The sequence below is a fragment of the Gossypium hirsutum genome, chromosome A07 (genome assembly GCF_007990345.1).
Source record: "Gossypium hirsutum isolate 1008001.06 chromosome A07, Gossypium_hirsutum_v2.1, whole genome shotgun sequence".
Classification (NCBI taxonomy): domain Eukaryota; kingdom Viridiplantae; phylum Streptophyta; class Magnoliopsida; order Malvales; family Malvaceae; genus Gossypium; species Gossypium hirsutum.
Window position 1 is genome coordinate 16,078,379 of NC_053430.1, and position 21,092 is coordinate 16,099,470.

The window sequence follows — 21,092 nt, forward strand, 5'->3', positions numbered from 1 at the left end:
TCCAAATGGTATCACCTTGTAGCAGAACGTGCCCCACATGGTTACAAATGTGGTTTTCTCCATATCTTCAGGATGCATCTTGATCTAGTTATATCCGAAAAAACCGTCCATGAATGAAAACAGTGAGTGTCCTGCTGTGTTGTCCACTAGGGTGTCGATATGAGCCAGTGGGAAATTGTCTTTCGGGCTGGCTTTATTCAAATCTCTGTAGTCCACATACATTCGCACCTTTTCATATTTCTTGGGGATGGGGACGATGTTGGCTACCCAATCTGAGTATTTTACCACCTTCAGGAATCCGGCATCGAACTGCTTTCGAACCTCTTCTTTTATTTTTAGCAAAACATCGGGCCTCATTCTTCGGAGTTTTTGCTGAACTGGCTTACATTCTTCCTTTATGGGAAGTCGATGTACCACGATGTCAGTGTCCAACCCGGGCATATCTTGGTATGACCATGCGAAGATGTCTTTGAATTCTTGAAGTAATTCAATGAGGTCTCGCTTCATCTCCATAGTGATACATGTTCCGATCTTCACCTTTTGTCCTTCTCCTAAGTTCACAATTTCAACTGATTCTTTGTATGGTAAGATTTGTTTCTCGTCTTGTTCTACCATCCTCAACAAATTAGGAGATAGATTACAGCCTTGGTCATCTTCAAATCCTGAGAATCATCCATACATACATCTCGCTCGAAAGGAAATTCTGAGTCGCTAGCAGTGTCACTCATATCATTAATATCTGGGGACTGTTATGAGGATGAATGCAGACACAAAGAAACAAATGAATTCGAAACATTTATTTACGTGGTATGATTATGAATGACGAATGAAAGAATATTTAGAAGAATGTTTCAAGAATAAAAGAATCGAAAAGTAATCATTTGTATGGTTATGAAATTGAGAGGACGAGAGAACATTTGCTCAAAAATGATAATAACTGTGCATTTTATTGAAATATCGTTTTTAAACATTAGCCTATTTTATAAAAGATTCTTATTACTCCTAGGCCTAGAGCAATAAGTGTGTTTTAGACATTACTCTAAATCCGTTCTAAAAACTACAGGAATCTCTTCCGCAGTCCAGTTGTCCAGAACACTTCTAGGCGTGCAGAGGAAATGCCCGACAAATTCTCTCTTCTGGTCTCCTCTTTGCATATGACGTTGATGTCCAAGCTTTCCAGCCTCTCTTCTATAGCTCCCGTCATTGGTGTGTCTCTCTCGGGATGAATGATTCCCCAGACACAAATGTTTTTGATATATGGGGGAATGTCATCGTTCCCACCAGGGATTTAAATAGCGGACCGAAACCGCTATAGCGGCTGTTATATAGCGGTAGCGGCGCCGTCCGAAACTGCAACGGCTAAAAATAACGGTGTGAAGCAGAGTCACACCGATAACGGTGGGTCGCGGCCGCAACTTAACGGATAACGGCCGGTCGCGACAATAACGGGATGCTATTCCCGTTATATCCCGTTATAGTGAATTAAAAAAAATCCATCTCCCTCATCTAAATAAAAATCAGCAGAAACAGTGAAACTTAATAAAACAAAAGGGAATATATTCCCCTGCAAAATCAGTGTTTTCAATCAAAAAAAGTAAAAAGAAAGCAAACAAAAACTGAAACCAAATAAACAGCAAGCAAATAAGCAATCAAAATTCAAAACTCCTTTCTCATATTTCGGTCGCTAAACTGAAACCCAAATGGCAAACAAAGTAAACTGATCACTTCACATTCAGATTCAGAGACTGATAATCTTCAAGTAAGTACCTAAAACTTCGTCTTGTTGATTCTTGCTTGTTTTTGCAGTAGATTCAGAGTTTTTTTGAGAGGATGATAGAGTTTAGACTTTAGATCACAAAGTGAATCAATCCCTTACTAACCGTTGTAAGATCGAGAAAAATGAAATCAATCCAGCAACGAAGATGAAAACGAGCAAGAGAAGAGAGATCTTGGAAGCTGGAAAGTGGAAACTGGCGTTTGATTTCCCTCTTGACTCTTCTTCAGTTTTTCTTTCTGTTTCTGATATTTCTGACGTTTGATTTCCCTTTTTCTTTATTTTTTCATTTTTAATGTCTTTACTCCTAGCCAAAACCAAGGCACCGTTTAGGCTTCCAATATTTTCATGACAGGTCACTGTTTAATGGGTGTAAATTTGGCACTTTGACTAAAATTAATAGGCTGTAAAATTAATAGGCTGTAAGACTTGAAATTAGAATTCATTATAACTGTTAAACATATATATGTATATAATCATTTTTAAAATAAAACCAGTATATATTATTTAATGAGAATGATATCCTTACTATATTTATTAAAATTAATATAAAAATGAGATTTAATTTGAATGATAAAATTGAGGATTTGAAAGTTTTTAAATATGATTATTGTTTGTATTTTTCTATATGTATTTTGGATTTAAATTGATTTTTTTTGTATTTTGTATAAAATGTAAAAATACTTTTATATTTTAATATTTGCTACTTTGTAAAAAGGTTATGTTTTTTTAATTAATTTCCAATCAAGTTAGTGTTTAGTTGACTCTTGACATTAACTTATCGACAATTAAGTATAATATAAATATTTATATTCTATTTGTTTAATTTTTATTGATATAAATTTTAACATATTAATAATTTATGAAATTAAATTTTTACGTACACATATGGAGTTTTAATAATTTTCTTGTGTAATTATATACTATGCTAATGCAACCATAAAAAATCATCTATACTATAAATTAAGGAGTTGATTGAGTTGATGTAACCTAATAACCGAGACCAAACTCAATTAGAAAATTATTATCCATTCATTTTATAAAACAACAAATATTATTTTGAGGTATTTATATATTTTTATATTTGATAAATTTAGAAAAAAAATACATGCATATAAATGTAAATAATGACATTTGAAATCCAACATTAAAATCATCTTAACTTTATCATTTCATGCCCTTAATTTTCATAGCAATTTTTTTATAAATATATTACGTAAATGTTTTCACATGCTATTTCTATAAACTAGTAAGTATTTAAAGTGGAAAAGAGTGAATTCCACCTCTCACTCCCATCCTCTTTTAACTTGTTGAAGCAAAGTATATTTGGGTTGATTTATTAGGGTTTGGAGAGATTTTATAGAAAATGAAAATTGCATTGATAACAATCATATTATTATATTTTTTAATATGAAAGCTTCAATCTTATCAGGTTTATAATTTTACTTTATATGTTATTTTTTAATTAATATTGTAATTATAATTTATAATGATAATTAGTTATTATTTATTATTATTTTAAAATTTCATAACTTTCATAATTTATTATTTATTATTATGTATGAATTATGCAATAAATTTAAATTTTCCATGTTAATGATGTTTACTTTTTTTTGTATTATATTGTTGATAATATAAGTAATGAGTTGCTTATATTTCTAAATATAATTTTATGTTTCTTATATATAAATAAAAATAAAGCATGCCACCACGTGAAGAGCTCCCGACTAAAGGATTGGAGGGTGCACCAAGTAATGATATAGGTTGGCACTTTGGAACTCTAGTGCCAAATGCGAGAGGAAGTATCGTATGTAAACTTTGTGGTAAAGTTGTGAAAGGAGGAATAACACGATTTAAAGAGCACATTGCTCATAAAACCGGCAATGTTGCACCATGCCCTAATGTTACTGGTATGTGATACTTTATTATTATTAAATGTTATTGTAAATTTATCAATAAAGATTATATATAATTGATAATAATATAAAGTGTGAATTATTTTTATTTTATTAACAGGTGTCATTAGAGAAAGTATGATGAATGTACTAAAAGAAAGCAACACAAAGAAAATAGACAAAAAGAGGAGAAAAGATGAATTCTTATCTCAATTAACAGAAGAGGAGGATGAGCATGAGGGATTCATTGATGAGGTTTCTGCTATAAGGCAAGCAACTCGAGAAAGTATCCAATCACAACACGAGTGGCATAGAAGGGAAGAATTCAGACGAAGTACTGGTGGTTGGGATAACATTTATGAAGAAGGGCGATCTTCTCATGGATCAGCTAGAGAACATAATCGAGAAAGAACAAGTAAATCTATTCCAGGTGAGTCTGAGTTTACCTTAAGGGGAGCTATACCTGAATTGGTTAGAAGCAAAAGTTCAAAGCAACCAAAGGTCAATGACTCTTTTTTAAAGAGTTTTCGAAGGAAGATAGGTGAAGCGGTATCTAAATTTATAATATATGAAAGACTTCCTTTTCAATTAGCAAGCTCTCCATGGTTGTATAACTTAATTCAAGTGGCAACAGAAGTTGGACAAGGTGTAAAGCTCCCAACACCTTATGAGGTTTCAGATGTGTATTTGGAGTCAGAGTATCAACGAGTTCATGATTGGGTAAATGTACTAAAGACTCATTGGAAAGAATTGGGTGCAACTCTAATGTGTGATGGTTGGACCAACAGTTTGAATCAAATGCACATCATTAATTTCCTTGTTTATTGCAGTAAAGGAACCATTTTTTGGAAATCGGTAGATGTCTCAAGTGTCCGTAGTAGAGATGCTGAATTCTACTACCGTTTGTTAGATTCAGTTGTAGAAGAAATTGGAGAAAATTACATTGTCCAAATAGTGACTGATAATGAGGCAGCAATGAAAGCTGCTGGAAAAAAGTTAATGTTGAAAAGACAACATCTATATTGGACCTCATGTGCAGCTCACTGTTTAGATTTATGCCTTGAAGATATTGGGAAAAAGCCCAGTGTAGCAAAAGTGTTAGATGAGGCAAAGAAAGTGACTTGCTTTATATACAATCACATTTGGACTGTTGATTTGATGAAGAAGTATACACAAGGGAAACAAATACTTCGACCCGCTCTTACTCGATTTGCAACTCATTTCATTCAACTTGAAGAGATAACAAGACAAAAGCAAGGTTTGAGAGAAATGTTTAATTCAAAGGTCAGTATTTTATAATTAGTTAATATAATTACTTAAATATAGTAACCTTTAGTGATTTTATTAGTTCCAAATAATTTAAATTATATTATTTTAAAATTTTTCTTATGAATATATAGGAATTTAAAGAATCAAAATGGGGAAAGCAAAAGTCAGGGCCTGCTTATGAAGCCAAAAAAATTGTTTTGGGAAAAGATTTTTGGAAAAAAGCCAATGACCTCATAAAAGTTTATGAGCCCTTAGTAAGAGTATTGAGACTTGTGGATAGCGATGAAAAACCAACGATGGGCTTTATTTATGAGGCTGTTGATAGGGCTAAACGAGCAATTCAACAAAATTGTCGATATTTCACAAAGTATGAAAAGATTATTGACAATAGATGGAATTTTATGCATTCCGACTTGCATTCAGCTGGTAAGATAAAATATTTCATATAATTAAGAACTATTTTTATATTTTATTATTTTAAGCTTTAGATTATTATTATTTGATGATATTCTTATAAATTATACTTAGGTTATTTTCTCAACCCTCAATTTCAATTTGGGGTGGAGCATTCTGAGAATGTATTAATAGAAACATTAGAAGGTACACGATCAGTAATTGAAAGATTAGAACCTTCTATGGATACTCAAGTCAGAATGGTTAATCAGGTTAGATTCAACTACTATTATTTGTAACTTAGTTAAATAATTTGAAATAGAATTTTTATTTTTATTTTTACTCTATCTTTTATTTATGCAGTTGTTATTATTTAGAGATAAACATGAGACATTCGGTACTCCACAAGCACAAAGAGCTTGGAAGCAAATGAATCCGGGTAAACAGTTAATTAAATTATTTAATTTAATTTATATTATTTAATTATATTGTACATTTTAAAGTTATTTTGAAATTTAAATAATATTATGCAGCTGAGTGGTGGATGATATATGGCACATGTGTTCCCGAATTACAAAAATTAGCAATTAAAGTGCTTAGTCAAACAACTTCAGCATCAAATTGCGAACGAAATTGGAGCACATTTAGTTATATTCACACCAAGGCAAGAAATAGGTTAAAGTATAAAAAACTTGAAAAACTAGTGTTTACCTATTATAATATGAGGCTTAAGATGAGGCATCAACAAAGAATGAGCACTGATGATATAAATGCTAGTTTTAATCCTATCAGCCTTGATTATATCTTTGAAGATGTTGATCCACTATCAGAATGGCTTCATGAGAAAGGGAATCCATTGTTAGATGGTGAAAATGCCGGTGTGTTGCCTGTGGATACCTCTGATGATGAAATGGATGTTGATCAATCGCAACAACAAATTTTGTCTCATTCAAGTTCTAGTTCAACTCCAAGTCAGAGTGGCGATGGACCCGATGGTGGTGGTTTAAGTCCAATCGATGAGGATGACGGATATAGTGGTGATAGAGGTGAAATTAGGTCTTCTAGTCAGTATGGAGGAGAATATGGGGTGGTACCACTGGTGGACATTTTCGTGACAGATCAGAGTTTGATGGAAATATGTTTCCTGAACCTAGGAGAGATAGAAGTGAACCTAGAGCTCCATCAAAGGGAAAAGGCAAGAAGCATACTTCTATAGGCTCTTCATCTGGTAGTGGTAGGAGATCGAGTTCTAGTAACCTTGGGTATAGTGATTCATCTACTAGCACTCAAGGTTTTTATCCACCAGAACAACCTTCACATGGTTATCCACAACCATATGGTTATTATCCACCATTTCCTAATTATGGTGTGCCATACCAGCCTCAAATGTATCCTCCTCCACCAATGTATCACCCACCTCCACCTTTCATGTATCCTCCTCCTCAAATATATCCTCCATATCAATTGAATGAAAACCAAGGTGAAAATGTTGCTTTTTTTGGATATATTTTTGGACAAAGGCCAAGAGAATCAAGTCAAGAACGCTTCTAAAGTGAAGGTGAAGGATTTGATCTTTCTCGTCATTCCACTAATTGGTGAAAACTAAATCGTGCCACTATCATTATTTGTAAGGTATGTTTTTTTAAAGAAATCCTTTGTTATTGTTCTTAATTTTGATGATATTAAAACATTTAAAATAATATATATCTTTAGATAAATGAATAAAGTATATTTTATGAAAAGATAATGAAGAATCGAAGCATGTTAAATTATATATGAAAGTAGAATGAGATGAGAATAAGTGGTAGGAAATAGGAATAATTAATGAGAATCTATTCATTAATTTATCTATTCCTTTTTCCTTTTGCAGCGTATTTATATCTTCACTATCTTCAAAGCTGTCAAGAAATATTGAAGACATCTCTCATGTATGAATTCTCAATTCTTTTATTTATAAAAACTTTCAAACTTATTAAATATGATAAATGTTTAATATTTCTTTTTTTTTTACTTTGTTATTAGTTAATATAACATTCTTAGAAAATTCGTAAATAAATATAAGAATAATTAATGATTATAAAAGTTGTGTTCTCATGTCATATTAATAAAGGTTCATAAGTGTTAGAAAACACTCTAAAAATCATTAAAAGTGACTTTTTATAATTATAATTATAATTACTATGTTTTACAGTAAGTTGTGCGAATTTGAAAAAAATTCACGACCGCGATACCCGCAGTGACCGCAATAGCGTCCGTTATGTCCGCGACCGCGACAAACGCGACGCAACCGAAAACGCGACCGCGACCGCAATTTAAATCCCTGGTTCCCACTTGATTTCCTCCCCCGTTAACCGTACTCTCCTTCTTTCTTGCTTCCTTTCCAGCTTCCTTCTCCGTTGTTTGACATCCGGCTTAAATCCTAAGCCGAAGCGGTCTCTCTTGTCTTTCAACATTGGCGTCTCAATCCTTCCTTGTAGATGTCTCCCGAGTCCCCTTTCGGGTAGGGCCCCTTTTCCAATCGTCAACTGGAGGCTCATCCTCGTGGTTTTGGACAATTCCGGTGCCAGAATTTTTCTCCCCTCGGCGATGAATGTCGCATTAACAAATTCCAAAGATCGAAATGAGAATTCGATTGCTTCGTCATCTGTCTCCAAATAGGGTGCATTATTGCTCACAGTTGCAATAATATCCTCCTCAGCCTTGATCGTTATCAACCTCCCCTCCGATACTAGCTTTAACTTTTGATGCAACGAGGAAGGCACTGCCCCAGCTGAATGTATCCAGGGCCTCTCCAACAAGCAATTGAATGAGGGGTTGATGTCCATTACGAGGAAATCCACCTCATATGTGTTTGGCCCAATCTGAGGGGGTACCTCGATTCTGCCCATCACCTTCCTCTCTGTGCCATCAAATGCTTTCACGATGTTCTGGCACACCTTCATGTGAGAGCTGTCTATAGGTAACCTATTTAACGTGGTCAATGGCAGAACATTCAAAGCCGACCCATTGTCAATCAATACACCTGGCAGCGTATACCCTTTACAGCGTGTGGTGATATGCAGAGCTTTAGTCAACCCCATGCCCCTGGGTGGTATCTCGTCATCATTAAAAAAGATATAATTGTCGGCATTTATGTTGTTAACCAAGCGGTCCAACTTGTTAACGGAGATATCATTGGGAACATACATTTCATTCAAGACCTTCATTAGTGCGCTATGATGAACTTTCGAGCTTAAAAGTAAGGCCAGCACCGAGATACGGGCTGGTTGTTTACGTAGTTGTTCTACCACACTATATTTGCTATACTTTAGGAATTTTAAAAACTCCTTGGCCTCCTCTTCGTTAACTGGCTCGTTAACAGGCTTGGTTGCTTTTTCTTTCATTTCCTCGGCCATTGGGGCTTTTCCTTTTACGGGTTGTACCTCTTCGTTTACTGCATTGTAACGTCTCCCGCTACGTGTATAGGAGCCCTTGTCTTGACCCTTTTTTGAAGCATCCACGAGGCTCTCCTTCCCTGGAATCATCACGCTACAATCATAATTCCATGGGACCTTTTTGCTGTCTTTATAGGGGAAGACTGCAGGTCTTTGGATTATGACCCTTGGTGGCATTTGTACTCCGATTTTGTTATTTTTGGGTCTCGATATGATAACTATGGGATAGTTAGCTATTTGATTTTGTGCCGTCGATTCTCCTTCTGATGCGCATATATCTCCCTCTACGGGATCTTATATCTCTTCATAAAACTCCATTTCCTTATTATCCATCATATTTTGTACTAGGGCCCTGAACTCTACACAATCTTGGATTTCATGCCCCACTTTGTCGTGAAACTCACAGTAGTTTCTCTCTTCTTCGGATTCTTTTCTTGAATCCAACGCGATCAATCCTCTTTTGGCCATCTCCTTCCATACTCGCCTCAACGGGCTCCTAAATTTTGCCACCTTATATTTGGTTTTCTTATTCTTACCTTCACTTATCCCATTCACTCCTTGGTCGATATGATTGGGGAGTGGGTTTCCTGCTACATTGGGTGTGGCTGGGTCGTCAAATCTTACGATCTCCATCTTAATGAGTCTTTCGACTAATTTCTTAAACGCAGCGCAGTTTTTGATAGAGTGCCCGGTGACTCCTGCGTAGTATTCACATTGGGCGTTTGTGTCATACCATTTGGGATACGGGGGCTGCAGTGGCTTCAGGTAGAAAGTGGATACCACATGAGCGTTGAACAGGTTCTGGTACAACTCCCTATACGTCATGGGTATAAGGGTGAATTGAGGTCTTTCTGTGTTCTCCCTTGCGTTGGATTCTTGTCTTACAGAACTTTGCTAACTGGTGGTCACTGTCTTGGGTTGATTTACGGTGAATGACTTGGACTGACCTTTGTTAGATGTGCTCATGTTGTTCACTTCATTGTCTCTTTTCCTCGGGGCCGACTTCCTGGCACTTTCTCCGGCTTCTATCTTACCACTTCTCACGATATTTTCGATCATTTCCCCTGTCATCACTATGTCGGAGAAGCTCTTAGTGGCGCTTCCCAACATATGAGTGATAAAAGGGGCTTTCAAAGTGTTAATAAAGAGTATTGTCGTCTCTTTTTCTAGAAGTGGCGGCTGAACTTGTATCGCCACTTCTCTCCACCTTTGTGCGTACTGTCTGAAGCTTTCATTTAACTTTTTCTCCATATTCTGGAGAGTGATTCTGTCGGGGGTCATGTCCGTTACATGACTGTATTGCTTCATAAAGGCCTGATCCAGGTCCTTTCATGAGTTAAATTTAGCTCGGCTTAATTGGTTATACCACTTAAATGCCACCCCGACCAGACTATCTTGAAAGTAATGGATTAATAGCTGGTCGTTGTTAACATATCCCGTCATTCGCCTGCAGAATATAGTGATGTGGGCTTCAGGGCAGCTCGTTCCATTGTATTTCTCGAATTCGGGCATTTTGAATTTGGGGGGAAGGACTAAATCTGGGACCAAACTCATGTCCTTGGCATCAATCCCTTGATGATGATCCGCGCTCTCCATGGCTTTGAATTTCTCTTCAAGCCATCTACACCGTTCTTCCAATTGTTTTTGCGAATCCATCCTCACCTTTTCTTCTTCAACAATTTCATCCAAGTCGGGAAGAGGCGGATAGTTCGGGTTGTTGACAAAGTTAGAGCCTGAGCTGGTTTGGAAATTCATCGGTATTGAAGCTCCGGCCTGAATCTGCTGGGGCAGGATCGTGACAGATGGTTTTGGTAGATTAATCTCGGGCTTCATCGGGACATGTGTCGGAGTGAAGCTAGGGGGTATTGAGGATCCTTATTAGCTTCTTTATCCGTTCCTCCCAGCAGCAATTTAGATAATTGGGACATCATTTCTTTCTAGGACTCCATCATTTGCTCCTTTATTTCTCGTTGAATCTTGGCTAGCTGCTTTTGCATCTGAGACTGCATTTGATCTTGCATATCCTTTTGCATTTGCTTCAATTTCTCGAGTCTCTTATCTATTGATTCTTTTCTTGTACCATAGGGGTGCGTGGTTGGTTGGTTTTCGTTGGTTTCCAGGTTACTGAAATAATTTTTAATTAATTAAGTAGAAAACTCTTATGGCCTTTAATGCATAATGATGTGATGTAATGCAAATGAATGAATGCAAATGAGGCATCAATTTCGATTCAGCTGCCCTTAGAAAATTTCACTTGAAAATAAAATCTTTTACAAAAAGTCGAGTTACAAATAAAATTTTGCTCTAACACTTAGAGTCCTAATTTTTCTAAGCAACGAGGCCAGCTCTTGTCCGCGCTCTGACTCCAACTCATACTTCACGCTCATTGTGTCCGCCTGAACCGCTAAAGTTTACAAATAATCTGCTACCTCCCGGATTTGGGTTATGGCTTCCCCTATGAGGTAATCTCTATTTCTGACTTGGTCTTGCGCATGGCGAAGCTGTTCTTTCCAACGATCCTCGTTTGCTTCGAAAAACTGGATCCGCATTTTGCAGTTTTGCAATGACGCCTCTAACTCTTCTATTCTTCCTTTAATTTCTTCTATCTTGCTCAAGCTTGCCCTCAATTCCATTGCGGTGTTGCGATTTCGGAATTGATACAGAGACTTCTCGAGTTCTGCCACTCTAGCCCTTAATTTCCCTCGCTCATTTCTGCTTTCCGATAGACTCCTCTCCAATTCTTCGTTTCGTGCCTGAGTTTCTTAGAATTTTCTTTCCCACCAGTCGGTATTGGCCTTTTCTTCCCGAATTTCATGGTGCCATTGTTCGGAAGTCTTACCTAAACCCGCAGTCCTCATGGATAGGCGTAACTTCTTGTAGTCCGTCTTCATGCTGTCTAGATCTTCTTCGGCCTTAGTTTTTCCTTTTCTTCACTTCTCAGCCTCTGATCTCTGAACATCGGCGTCTAATCTTAGGTGCATCTTCTCTTCCTCCAATTGTTCGATCTTCTTCCCAAACTCTAAACTTTTCTTCTCGAAATCTTGCCTTATAATTTCCAATTCTGATGGGGCGACTTGCAATTGTTCCCCGATAGGTCTAGCATTCTCTAAGCTTGGCCTAGGAATATTATCATTAATCCTTTTCTTAAACCACTCGTTATACTCGGGCGTTACCATGGAACCGACGGCTAACCTCTTCATCCAACAAGTTTGCTTCCAAGCATCCGATAACTTCCGAACTCTCTTCTTATAGTGAGCACCTTTAAACGAGAATTCACTCTGAGCAAGTCCGTAGATCGTGGGTACAAACTGCCTCGACTTGTATTGCCTCAAGGCTATCAACAGAGTATACCCGATAGCTCCTTAGATTCCTAACAGTGGCACCCAATCGAAGTTACCACATCGGTACATGATCTCGTCAGGGACCATCCAATAAGCTCTCCACTCGATATCCCCATCCTTAAGGTGTTGAAGAATATCCATCCACTTCTCCTCCGAGATATCCTCTCTCCTCTGTATAGCTGCCTCTTCTTTCAAAAGGGAATAACCTTCGGAAAAGACTCGATAGGAAACCTTGTCTACCTTCCAAAAGTGCCCATGAAACCATACCATCAATAATTGAGCACATCCAATAAACCGCCCCTCACCTGTCTTCCGACATGAGCTCAAAGACCTGAACGTTTCTGCCAATATTACCGGTACCGGTGTGATTCCCTTTTCAAGGCGATCGAACAAGTCGATGACCGCCTCGTCCATGTGCCTCAAAGCCTTAGAAAAGATCACTAATCCGTAGATGCTTAAGGCAAATATATCGACCCTCTTTCTTTCGTCTGGATGGGTCAAGATCAAATCTCACAAATTCTCCCAAGGGATACATTTGCTATCTCCTTTTTGCTGAATCCGAGCAGTGACCCAAGGCTCGCTCATCCCAGAAATGCCCATCAGTTTCTTCACGAAATCCTGATTACTAAAAACCCGGACATAAGTCTTCCGGACCTGAATCTTTGGACACCTAAGTAGCGTAGTGTATTCCTCCATGGTAGGTACCAAATCCACTTCTCCAAAAAAGAAACACTTATACGCAGAATTCCAAAACTACACCAAGGCTCAGAACAAATGCTTATCCACTCTAATGTCTAGCAGGTAAGATATGTCACCATAGTTTTGGTAAAACAACTGCTTGATCCCTTCATCCCAACTAGCCCAAATGTCTCTAAACTCTTGCAGCTCATTCTGTACTACATTGACGCGAGTGAAATCTTGCAGCTCCGACACATACCCTTCTGCCAAGCTATCCCCTCTCTCAGATTGTAGCCTCTCTGACCAAGCACGAACGGCCGTATTATCCTCGACTTTACTAAGAAATTCATTCTCCATGTCAAATTTTCTAACTTAGTAATTGAATGTGGATTAACGCCTCCTTTAGTATGCAATGTCATGCAAAAAAGACAATCAAAACAAAATATCGGTTAGTATCAAATAATAGCGATAGAATGCAAGCACATAAATGATGATTATAACGCATATACGGGTAAGTACTAAGGCTCGACGCAGCTCCACCCAAGGATAGCTCCTAAGGTTCACTATATGTGGTTTAGTTCTAGGGATAAGGTACCCGAACCAGTAGATTCCTCAATCCTCACCCATTATAGGCTCATATAGATCGAGTTCGGTTCGGGGGGATACATTTCCCTATGACCATACGGAGATGAAAATCTCACGAAATCATAGGTACGGATGTACCCCGAAAGCAATCCACTAGCCCATGCGGAGGTGAAAACCTCACGAAAGCGTAGTTTCTTACTCCCACTTAGAAGGTGTGACCACAGTGGTCATGCAATGAAATGCAGTGCTATTCTACAAGACTTGCACCAAAACAAACATACAATCAAATGCAATTGAAAAATACATGATTTTTAAAATAAATTTTTGGTCTTTTAACAAAAGGACAGTAAATAATCGATTTTTATGGCTTGACTCTCAAGTTCAGTCCCCAGCGGAGTCGCCAAGCTGTCGAAACCATCCCTCGATTTAAAGATTTTAAATTTAAAAAAAGGGGGGAAATTGACTTTTGAAAAATAAATACTTGGAGTCGCCACCAATCCTTTTGTTTTGGTGTGATCGGGTTACCTAAGAATTTAGTTATTTTAATAAAATGCTTTTTGATTCACTAAAACAACGATTCTGATCTACGAGAATATGAGAAAACGGGCTCGGGAGTTGGTTACGTATGAGGAAGGATTAGCACCCTCATTACGCCCAAAATTGGTACCAAATCGATTAAATACTGTCCTTATGTCTAAAATTAAAATATTTTTGAAATATGATTCTCGTTTATAACGTTTAAATAACTCGAGTGGGTTACCAAAATCTTCTTGACGTTTATAATTCGAAATTTACAAAAGGATGCCCAACTATTTGGTCTAACGAAAAACCGAAACCCAGCACAGTAAGGTATGATTCCTCAAATTTCTGAACATCGAACATTGCCTCACCTTAGAAAATACGAGTGAAATTCCGAAGGGATCTTCGATTGTTTTGAGCAAAAGAGAAAGCGCAACCCAGCACGATAGGGCTTGATTCTCAAATCGCCAAACATCGAATATCGCTTTCGTTTTGCAAGGTTTTTAATAAACATGAATGAAAACCTAAAGGAATATTTGATTGTTTTGAACAACAAGAAATCACAAGCCAGCACCATAGGACATGATTCCCGAATTATCAAACACCGAGTATTGCCTTCGTTTTAAAGGATATTTAGAAGACACAAGTAAAGCTTTAAAGGGATATTCGATTATTTTGAGCAAACACGAAATTGCAACCCAACACGTTAGGGTACGATTCCGCGAATTGCGAAATATCAAATCTCTTCTTCGTTTTTTAAAAGTTTTTTAGAGAATTGTGAAACTAGCTTAAAATGCATTGGTTTGATTTGAAATAAGACGACATTGATCACGAAATTTGGTTTTTATAAAACCACATTTCAAAAATCAAGTGGAAAACGATGAATGGGGTAATATGTGTATGCATAAAAATACGACAATGAAAAGAAATGAAGATAATACAATCAACTACAAGAACTTAAACGAATAAGCATAACTAGTTTGGAAATATAACTCAATTTCAACCATGCATGGAGAATAATGACAATGTAAAACAATGAATAAGTAATATGCAACGATAACATGCATAGCATAATATAATATGACTACCACTAGATACACAAAATAAAATGCAAATCGAAGGAGTGATATGGTATAAACTATTTTAAACAACAATGAATGAATGAACACATAAAATGTAGATTGACAAATTTGTATTAAAAAACTAGAGATAGATGTATGATTTTTGAAATAGATATTATAGAATGAAAGTTTGAGTTAAATTGTATATAAAACATTTTATACGCGAATTCATCTAAAAGTTAACAAAATACATGATAATTTAATAATATACAATACAAAAGAATAATAAGGATATAAGATGAGATATAACACACAAAATAGTTTTATAAAACATATATACATGTAAGTTTATTGTAGAAAGATCATGAAATTAATAATAATATAAATTTTAAATTAGTCTAAAACAAATGTACACATGCCTTTATACCAAAACATTTAAATAATAGGCCACATAAAACACAAAAGTAATATAATATAAAAGAATATTCAAAAATAATAATTAATGATTACAAAAATGAAGTTTCTAAAATTAATTCATATACGTATATTGAAAATACTTGATAAATTACAAAGCAGAGTGTTTTAACATAAGCAAATCTATTAAAATAATAAGTGAATTAATATATATATATATAAATTTAAAAGCAAATACATGCAAAATAACATTTAAATAATATGTATAGGGCTAAGTGAATCTTATTAAAAGCTACATAGTAGATTTAAGGACATACTTGTATATACAAGAAAGCTATATGTATAAAATGTATAGATTTAGAAGTATATGCGGATTAAACATAGGCAACAATAAACATATATGCTCACATGATAATAATTTAAAAGATATATTATATAATAGAATATAAGAACAAATTTAAAAGGAAATATAAGTATAAAATAATATGAGATTAATAGTATGCATAAAATAAAACGAACTTTATTATATGGCACATATATGTATACATATATAATGGTAATATATACAAGGATATTTACAAAGCATCAGGCAAAAATATTGTAATAGCATGGCATAAAAAACAAACAACATAATAGCGATTAAAAAGAAACACAAGAAAAGCATTAAAATAATATACAATGTAAAACAAGAATGATAATGTCGAAAGTGCCTTTGAAACAAAAATGAATCATAAAGTAAAAAATAGTAAAAAAAAATAGAAGGGATTTAATTAAAATTAAACCAAAACACAAAGGGGTGACTTGAAAATAAATCATTAATGATAGAAGGGTCAAAAGGTAAAGTGAGCAATTGCACAGGGGCTCAAACTGGAAATATTCCAGGCTCCCAAAGCGCAGCACACCAGCGTGGACTAAAATGCAAACACGCGCGAATTAATGGGCCAATTTAAAAGAATCGAAGCCGAATAGATAGGGCGCGATTGGATGCGCACGTGAAAGAGGAGGACCAAGCCTGCAAATATCCCATTTGCAGCGAGAAGGCACGGGTCTGGGTCCTGGAGCGGGTTGATGCTGAGACCCTTCCCCTTAGGAACAGCGCCGTTTTGCTGCATGCTTAAAACCTCAAGCAAATGAATGGCATTTTACCATTTCTCCAAGCTGCAGACCGAATACCCAATTGTTAGGGTTTCGGCGCAGCAACCTTCATTTACCCAGGGCCATTCGATCGTCAGTTCACCATCAAAATTGGTGAGTGACTCAGAAGCCTCTTTGTTCCCATCAGAATCGACGCTTAAAAAAACCTTTTCCTTTCGCATCTCTAACCCTGACTTCGATGGAGAAGACGAGGTCATTGATGCGTCCGCGAAGGTAAGTTTCTCGCTCCTCTTTCTTCCCCGTTTTTTTTAAAAGTTCTAAAGAAGGCAGGACATATGCGAAAAAAATATTGAAGACGAAGAAGATTCAAAAATCACCTTCTTTGCTTTGTATTGTTTTTGTATTCTCTTTTTCGTATTTGTTTTTGTTGCCTTTGTCCGTAACCATTACAAAGATTGAATTGTTGGCTTTATAGCCGGAAAGAAAAGAAAATAAAAAGGAAATAAAAATAAGAAATACAATTTTTGTTTGTTTCTGCTGCTGTTGTCTCTTCTGTATTTGCAGGTACGGGGTGGTGTTTGTGTGTGTACGAGAGCGTGGGCGTGGCGCCAGGATGCTGGGGCGTAGGAGGCTTGGAGCTGCTATCCGATTGCTGTTGCGGCGCAGGAGAAAGGGGGTGATTTAGGGTTTGTCTTGGCTTAACATTCTAGGCCTATTGGGCCTTGTGAATTTGGGTTTGTAATATTTTGGGTTTAAAATTGGGTTATGTAACTTGGACTGATGGGCTTTTATTGGACTGTTAATATATTTTTTGTTTATTATTTTTTGGTTTTGTATTTATACGGGCCCGGGCTAAATTGGCCCATTACATGTATTATTTGTAATTTATACATGTATCAGTAATTATATTAGAAAACTCTTTAAGAATAATTCTTTTAGTAAATATGGTAATTTGTGTTTTTATATTGTATTTATAGTATTTTCTCATATTATAATCATGTTTAAAATATTTTATATATTTTATATTTGTTTAAAATATATTTGTATCATGTCGAGCATAATCTAGTGTGCTAGCTAGAAGGTCTATATATTATTAAAGATTTTAAAAATTCTGATTAAATTTAGAAGTGTATTGTCTTGAAATTTAGAATTTAAAATTTAAGCCTATATTAGAAATTAATTTTAAAAAACAAGTGTTGTAAGGCTAGTTGGGATTAAAATCCGACTGATTTGGATTATTTTGTTGACACTAAAAGTGTGGCCACAGTTAGTCATAGTTGCGTTGCAACCACGACCGGCCAGCCTGGTTTCGGGGTAAAGAAAATCATTCATTTTCAATGAAGTTCCAACGATTAGAAATTTAACCAACTAAGACAAGAGTAAGTTGAAGTTGACTCTTTATCAATGATATAATTCACATCTGCTAGCTAGGGACAAATAAAGTTGTACTAATATTTTTATTTTCATTTTCTTTTTCGTAATTTGCATGAAAAATAAATACCCACATGACAAGGACTATAATGCCTATGGGGGCATTTGCCACTTCTTTCTCCACCACCACTACTCTTCAATTCAATCTCCCACCAAAGAATTCTTTCTTTTTTGAAAGATAGATGCAGTGGAATTTGATAAAGTTTGATTGTTGATGTTATTGGGAAATGACCCTTCAATTCGACGAGAGAAAGTATCTCCACAGGGTAAAATTAATGCCACCCTTTTGATGTGTAGGGTTGTGAGAATTTCTCCAACTACTGTCCATCTTTTCCTATGATTAGTTGTAGTTATAGGCATAAACTTGATTATTTTTTTAGTATACTCAACACCCACATCTTAGTGGACACCCGCTTATCTTATTTTCTTTGCAAAACTTTTGCTCATTATCAAAGATGAGATTCCAAGTTTATTTCCCTCCTTTTCACCATGCGGATTGATGTAAATCAAAGCCAAGCAATGATAGATAATGAAGCTTTTGATTAATGGTTAGATATTATTCACTTTTGCACTACTAGAATGAAGTTGACTAAATTTAGTTTTAATTTTTTTTATGAATTGTAATAATTTAATTTACTCAACTACATAATATTATATATCTTCAGTACATCAAAGATTATTTTTTCCTTTATGCAAATGCAACCATACTAGCTAGTAAATATTATATATGAACGATAATTCTATTATTTTAGAGTTATTTGTCTTTTATTCTAGTAGGATTTTAGTTAATTTTTTAGGTTAATTTTTAGTATATTTTTTAAGAATTTTATTTTATTTATATTTAAATTATACTTTAAGTTCATTATATATTGTTAATATTAATTTAGATTCATTTTTAAGTGTTTTTTACCCATTGTAAGTCCAACAAAATATGAAGAGAGGATAACTTAATTTATGCAAAAAAAATAAAAATAAAAATAAAAACAAAAACAGATTTTCTCTTTAGCGAAAAATTCGTTCACTGAAGCGATGCGATAACCTAATCATTTTTAAGGGTTTTGATAGTATATAAAAGGGAAAAAGAGAGTAAACCTCAAAGGAGGATTTTTTTTTTTTTTGGGGGGGGGGATAGTAGCTGCCAAAGCCTTCAAGTATTAAGGTTCGATGAAAATCATCAAGCAACTTCAACTTCTCTATTTTTTTCTTGTTTCCTTTTTCATGACTAATTCTCTTACGTTATTTTCAGATGTTTTTCAAATTTTCCATTAACCAAATTTCTTTTGTAGGTGTAATGAATTCCATGTGTAATTAATTGAATATTTTTTCTTTCATATCTTTTAATTTTTATTTATAGAGATTTGGTTATTTATTCATTTTTGTTCTTTATTAATAACAAACTAGTTAACTATTAATTTGAAAAAACTTAAAGAAATTAAAATGAATAACTCTTGGTCTAAATTAGATTGGTCAAATATTGATTTGTAATTAAGATACGAATATATTCGATTACCTTGGGTAGCAAAAATTGAGATTTGTTCTTAATCAATTTGGTCTATTTTATTGGCATGAGATTATAGCTTAGTAATTAGATCAAGTTAGTTCTTTAATTGCTTAAAGATAATTAAGGGAATTTAGTATCTTATGTTAGCAATAAATTCTATTAGATAAATCAGGCACAGATAGAACAATTAGCTAATACATTATTGGTTGAAATTGTAATTCTAAGCTTTGATTGATTATTTCATTTTATTTTGCTTTGCTAATTTTTATTTACTAGATTTAGTTTGAAATATTCTATTATCAAATTATTTGGATAGCTTAAAAAGTAATAATTGGTGATTAGCATTATAATTAGTAAAAGCTCTCCACGACAACAATCTTTTTATACTACTTGTCATGATACGTATACTTGAGTGTGTGATATTCGTTCAACAAGTTTTTTGGTGTCATTGCAGGAGAATCAATTGCTAATTTAGTTAACAGTTTTAATTACTTTTCGCCTAGCTCAAATTTATTTTTATTTTTAAGTTCTTTTGGCTTTTCTATGCGCAGAAGTCAAAATCTAGAGTTTTTATCACTTGATTTAGAAATTGAGGTCTTACGAAGGCTCAAACGATTAAATATCAATTTCGATGTTGAGTTTGAAGAGTCAACCATGGCTAACCCCAATGTGAATGATAAAGTTAATGGACAAATTAATGTATGAGTTCCTCACACTGCTCTAGTTGCTCCTAGATCTATCAGAGACTATGCTATACCTCATGGTGAAAGACTCAAACCTAATATTCACTTTCCAATTGTGAAAGCAAACAACATTGAGATTAAGCTAGTGGTTATTCAGACAGTCTATGCTATTTAATATTTTTGGTTTTTCCCATGAATATCCCAATCAACATTTGCGGAAGTGCATCTAAACAAGTTGTGGAACGACATCACTATTTTTCAACAATATGAAGAGGAAACTCTACGTGGGGAATGGGAACGGTTTAAGGACATGCATAAGAAGTGTCTTCACCACCAAGTGCTAGATTGGTTATTGATCCAAACTTTCTACATTGGGCTAAGAGAGTCAATCATAGGTAATCCCAATGTAGCAACTAATAGAACACTATTGAGTAAGTCACTTGAAGAGGCTGTCAGGATAATTGAAAACATGGCAAAAAAATAATCCACAATGTGAAACACCCCTTACTCGTATCCGATGCAAGGACAGGGTACAAGGTATTACCTGACTTAAGTAGAACCAAACATACAGAATCGGGCCACAAAATTTTATTCAAACTAAAACCAATCAATTAAAGTCAATTTGTCCCTATTATGGACCTACGAGGCCCAAAACATACATCATTAGTAGAGGGACTAAACCGAAAACTTACGAAAGTTCTAAGAAAATTTCTAGGTTAAAGCCTCACACGCCCGCGTGGAGGCAATGCACACGCCCGTGTGCTTGGGGACACACCCATGTCCCACACCCGTGTGGAATTATTGGATTTATTTTCCAATTTAAAGCTACAAGGGTTTTCACACGGCCGAGCACACGCCCTTGTCCTTAATTTTACCCTAGTATGTGTCGAAACCACCCTTTTTTCAAATATTTTAAAATTTTAAATTTGATGAAATGAGGGCTATCGACTTTTGAAAAACAGAAATATGGAGTCGCCACCGATCTTTCGTTTTGGTGTGATCGGATCACCTAAGGATTT

General features: G+C 35.2%; 1 protein-coding gene, 1 long non-coding RNA gene and 1 other non-coding gene across 4 annotated transcripts; 2 read left to right on the forward strand and 1 right to left on the reverse strand.

Moving 5' to 3' along the window:
* Window positions 1-3,476: 3,476 nt before the first annotated feature.
* On the forward strand, window positions 3,477-6,871 carry LOC121203657 (uncharacterized). Its single transcript, XM_041074087.1, has 6 exons — window positions 3,477-3,684; window positions 3,791-4,953; window positions 5,070-5,364; window positions 5,467-5,603; window positions 5,695-5,770; window positions 5,865-6,871. Exons 1-6 carry the CDS (start codon window positions 3,477-3,479, stop codon window positions 6,545-6,547), a joined length of 2,562 nt encoding a protein of 853 aa, XP_040930021.1. The 3' UTR covers window positions 6,548-6,871.
* A 2-nt stretch (window positions 6,872-6,873) lies between these two features.
* On the forward strand, window positions 6,874-7,656 carry LOC121232168 (uncharacterized). 2 transcript variants are annotated; one of them, XR_005930398.1, is made up of 3 exons: window positions 6,874-6,963; window positions 7,202-7,259; window positions 7,523-7,656. It is a non-coding gene; the product is annotated as an uncharacterized lncRNA (long non-coding RNA). The 2 variants fall into 2 exon arrangements; XR_005930397.1 differs by lacking the exon at window positions 7,523-7,656 and having other exon boundaries at window positions 7,202-7,330.
* A 12,649-nt stretch (window positions 7,657-20,305) lies between these two features.
* LOC121204248 (small nucleolar RNA R71) lies at window positions 20,306-20,412 on the reverse strand. Its single transcript, XR_005899177.1, has one exon. It is a non-coding gene; the product is annotated as a small nucleolar RNA R71 (small nucleolar RNA).
* Window positions 20,413-21,092: the final 680 nt, after the last annotated feature.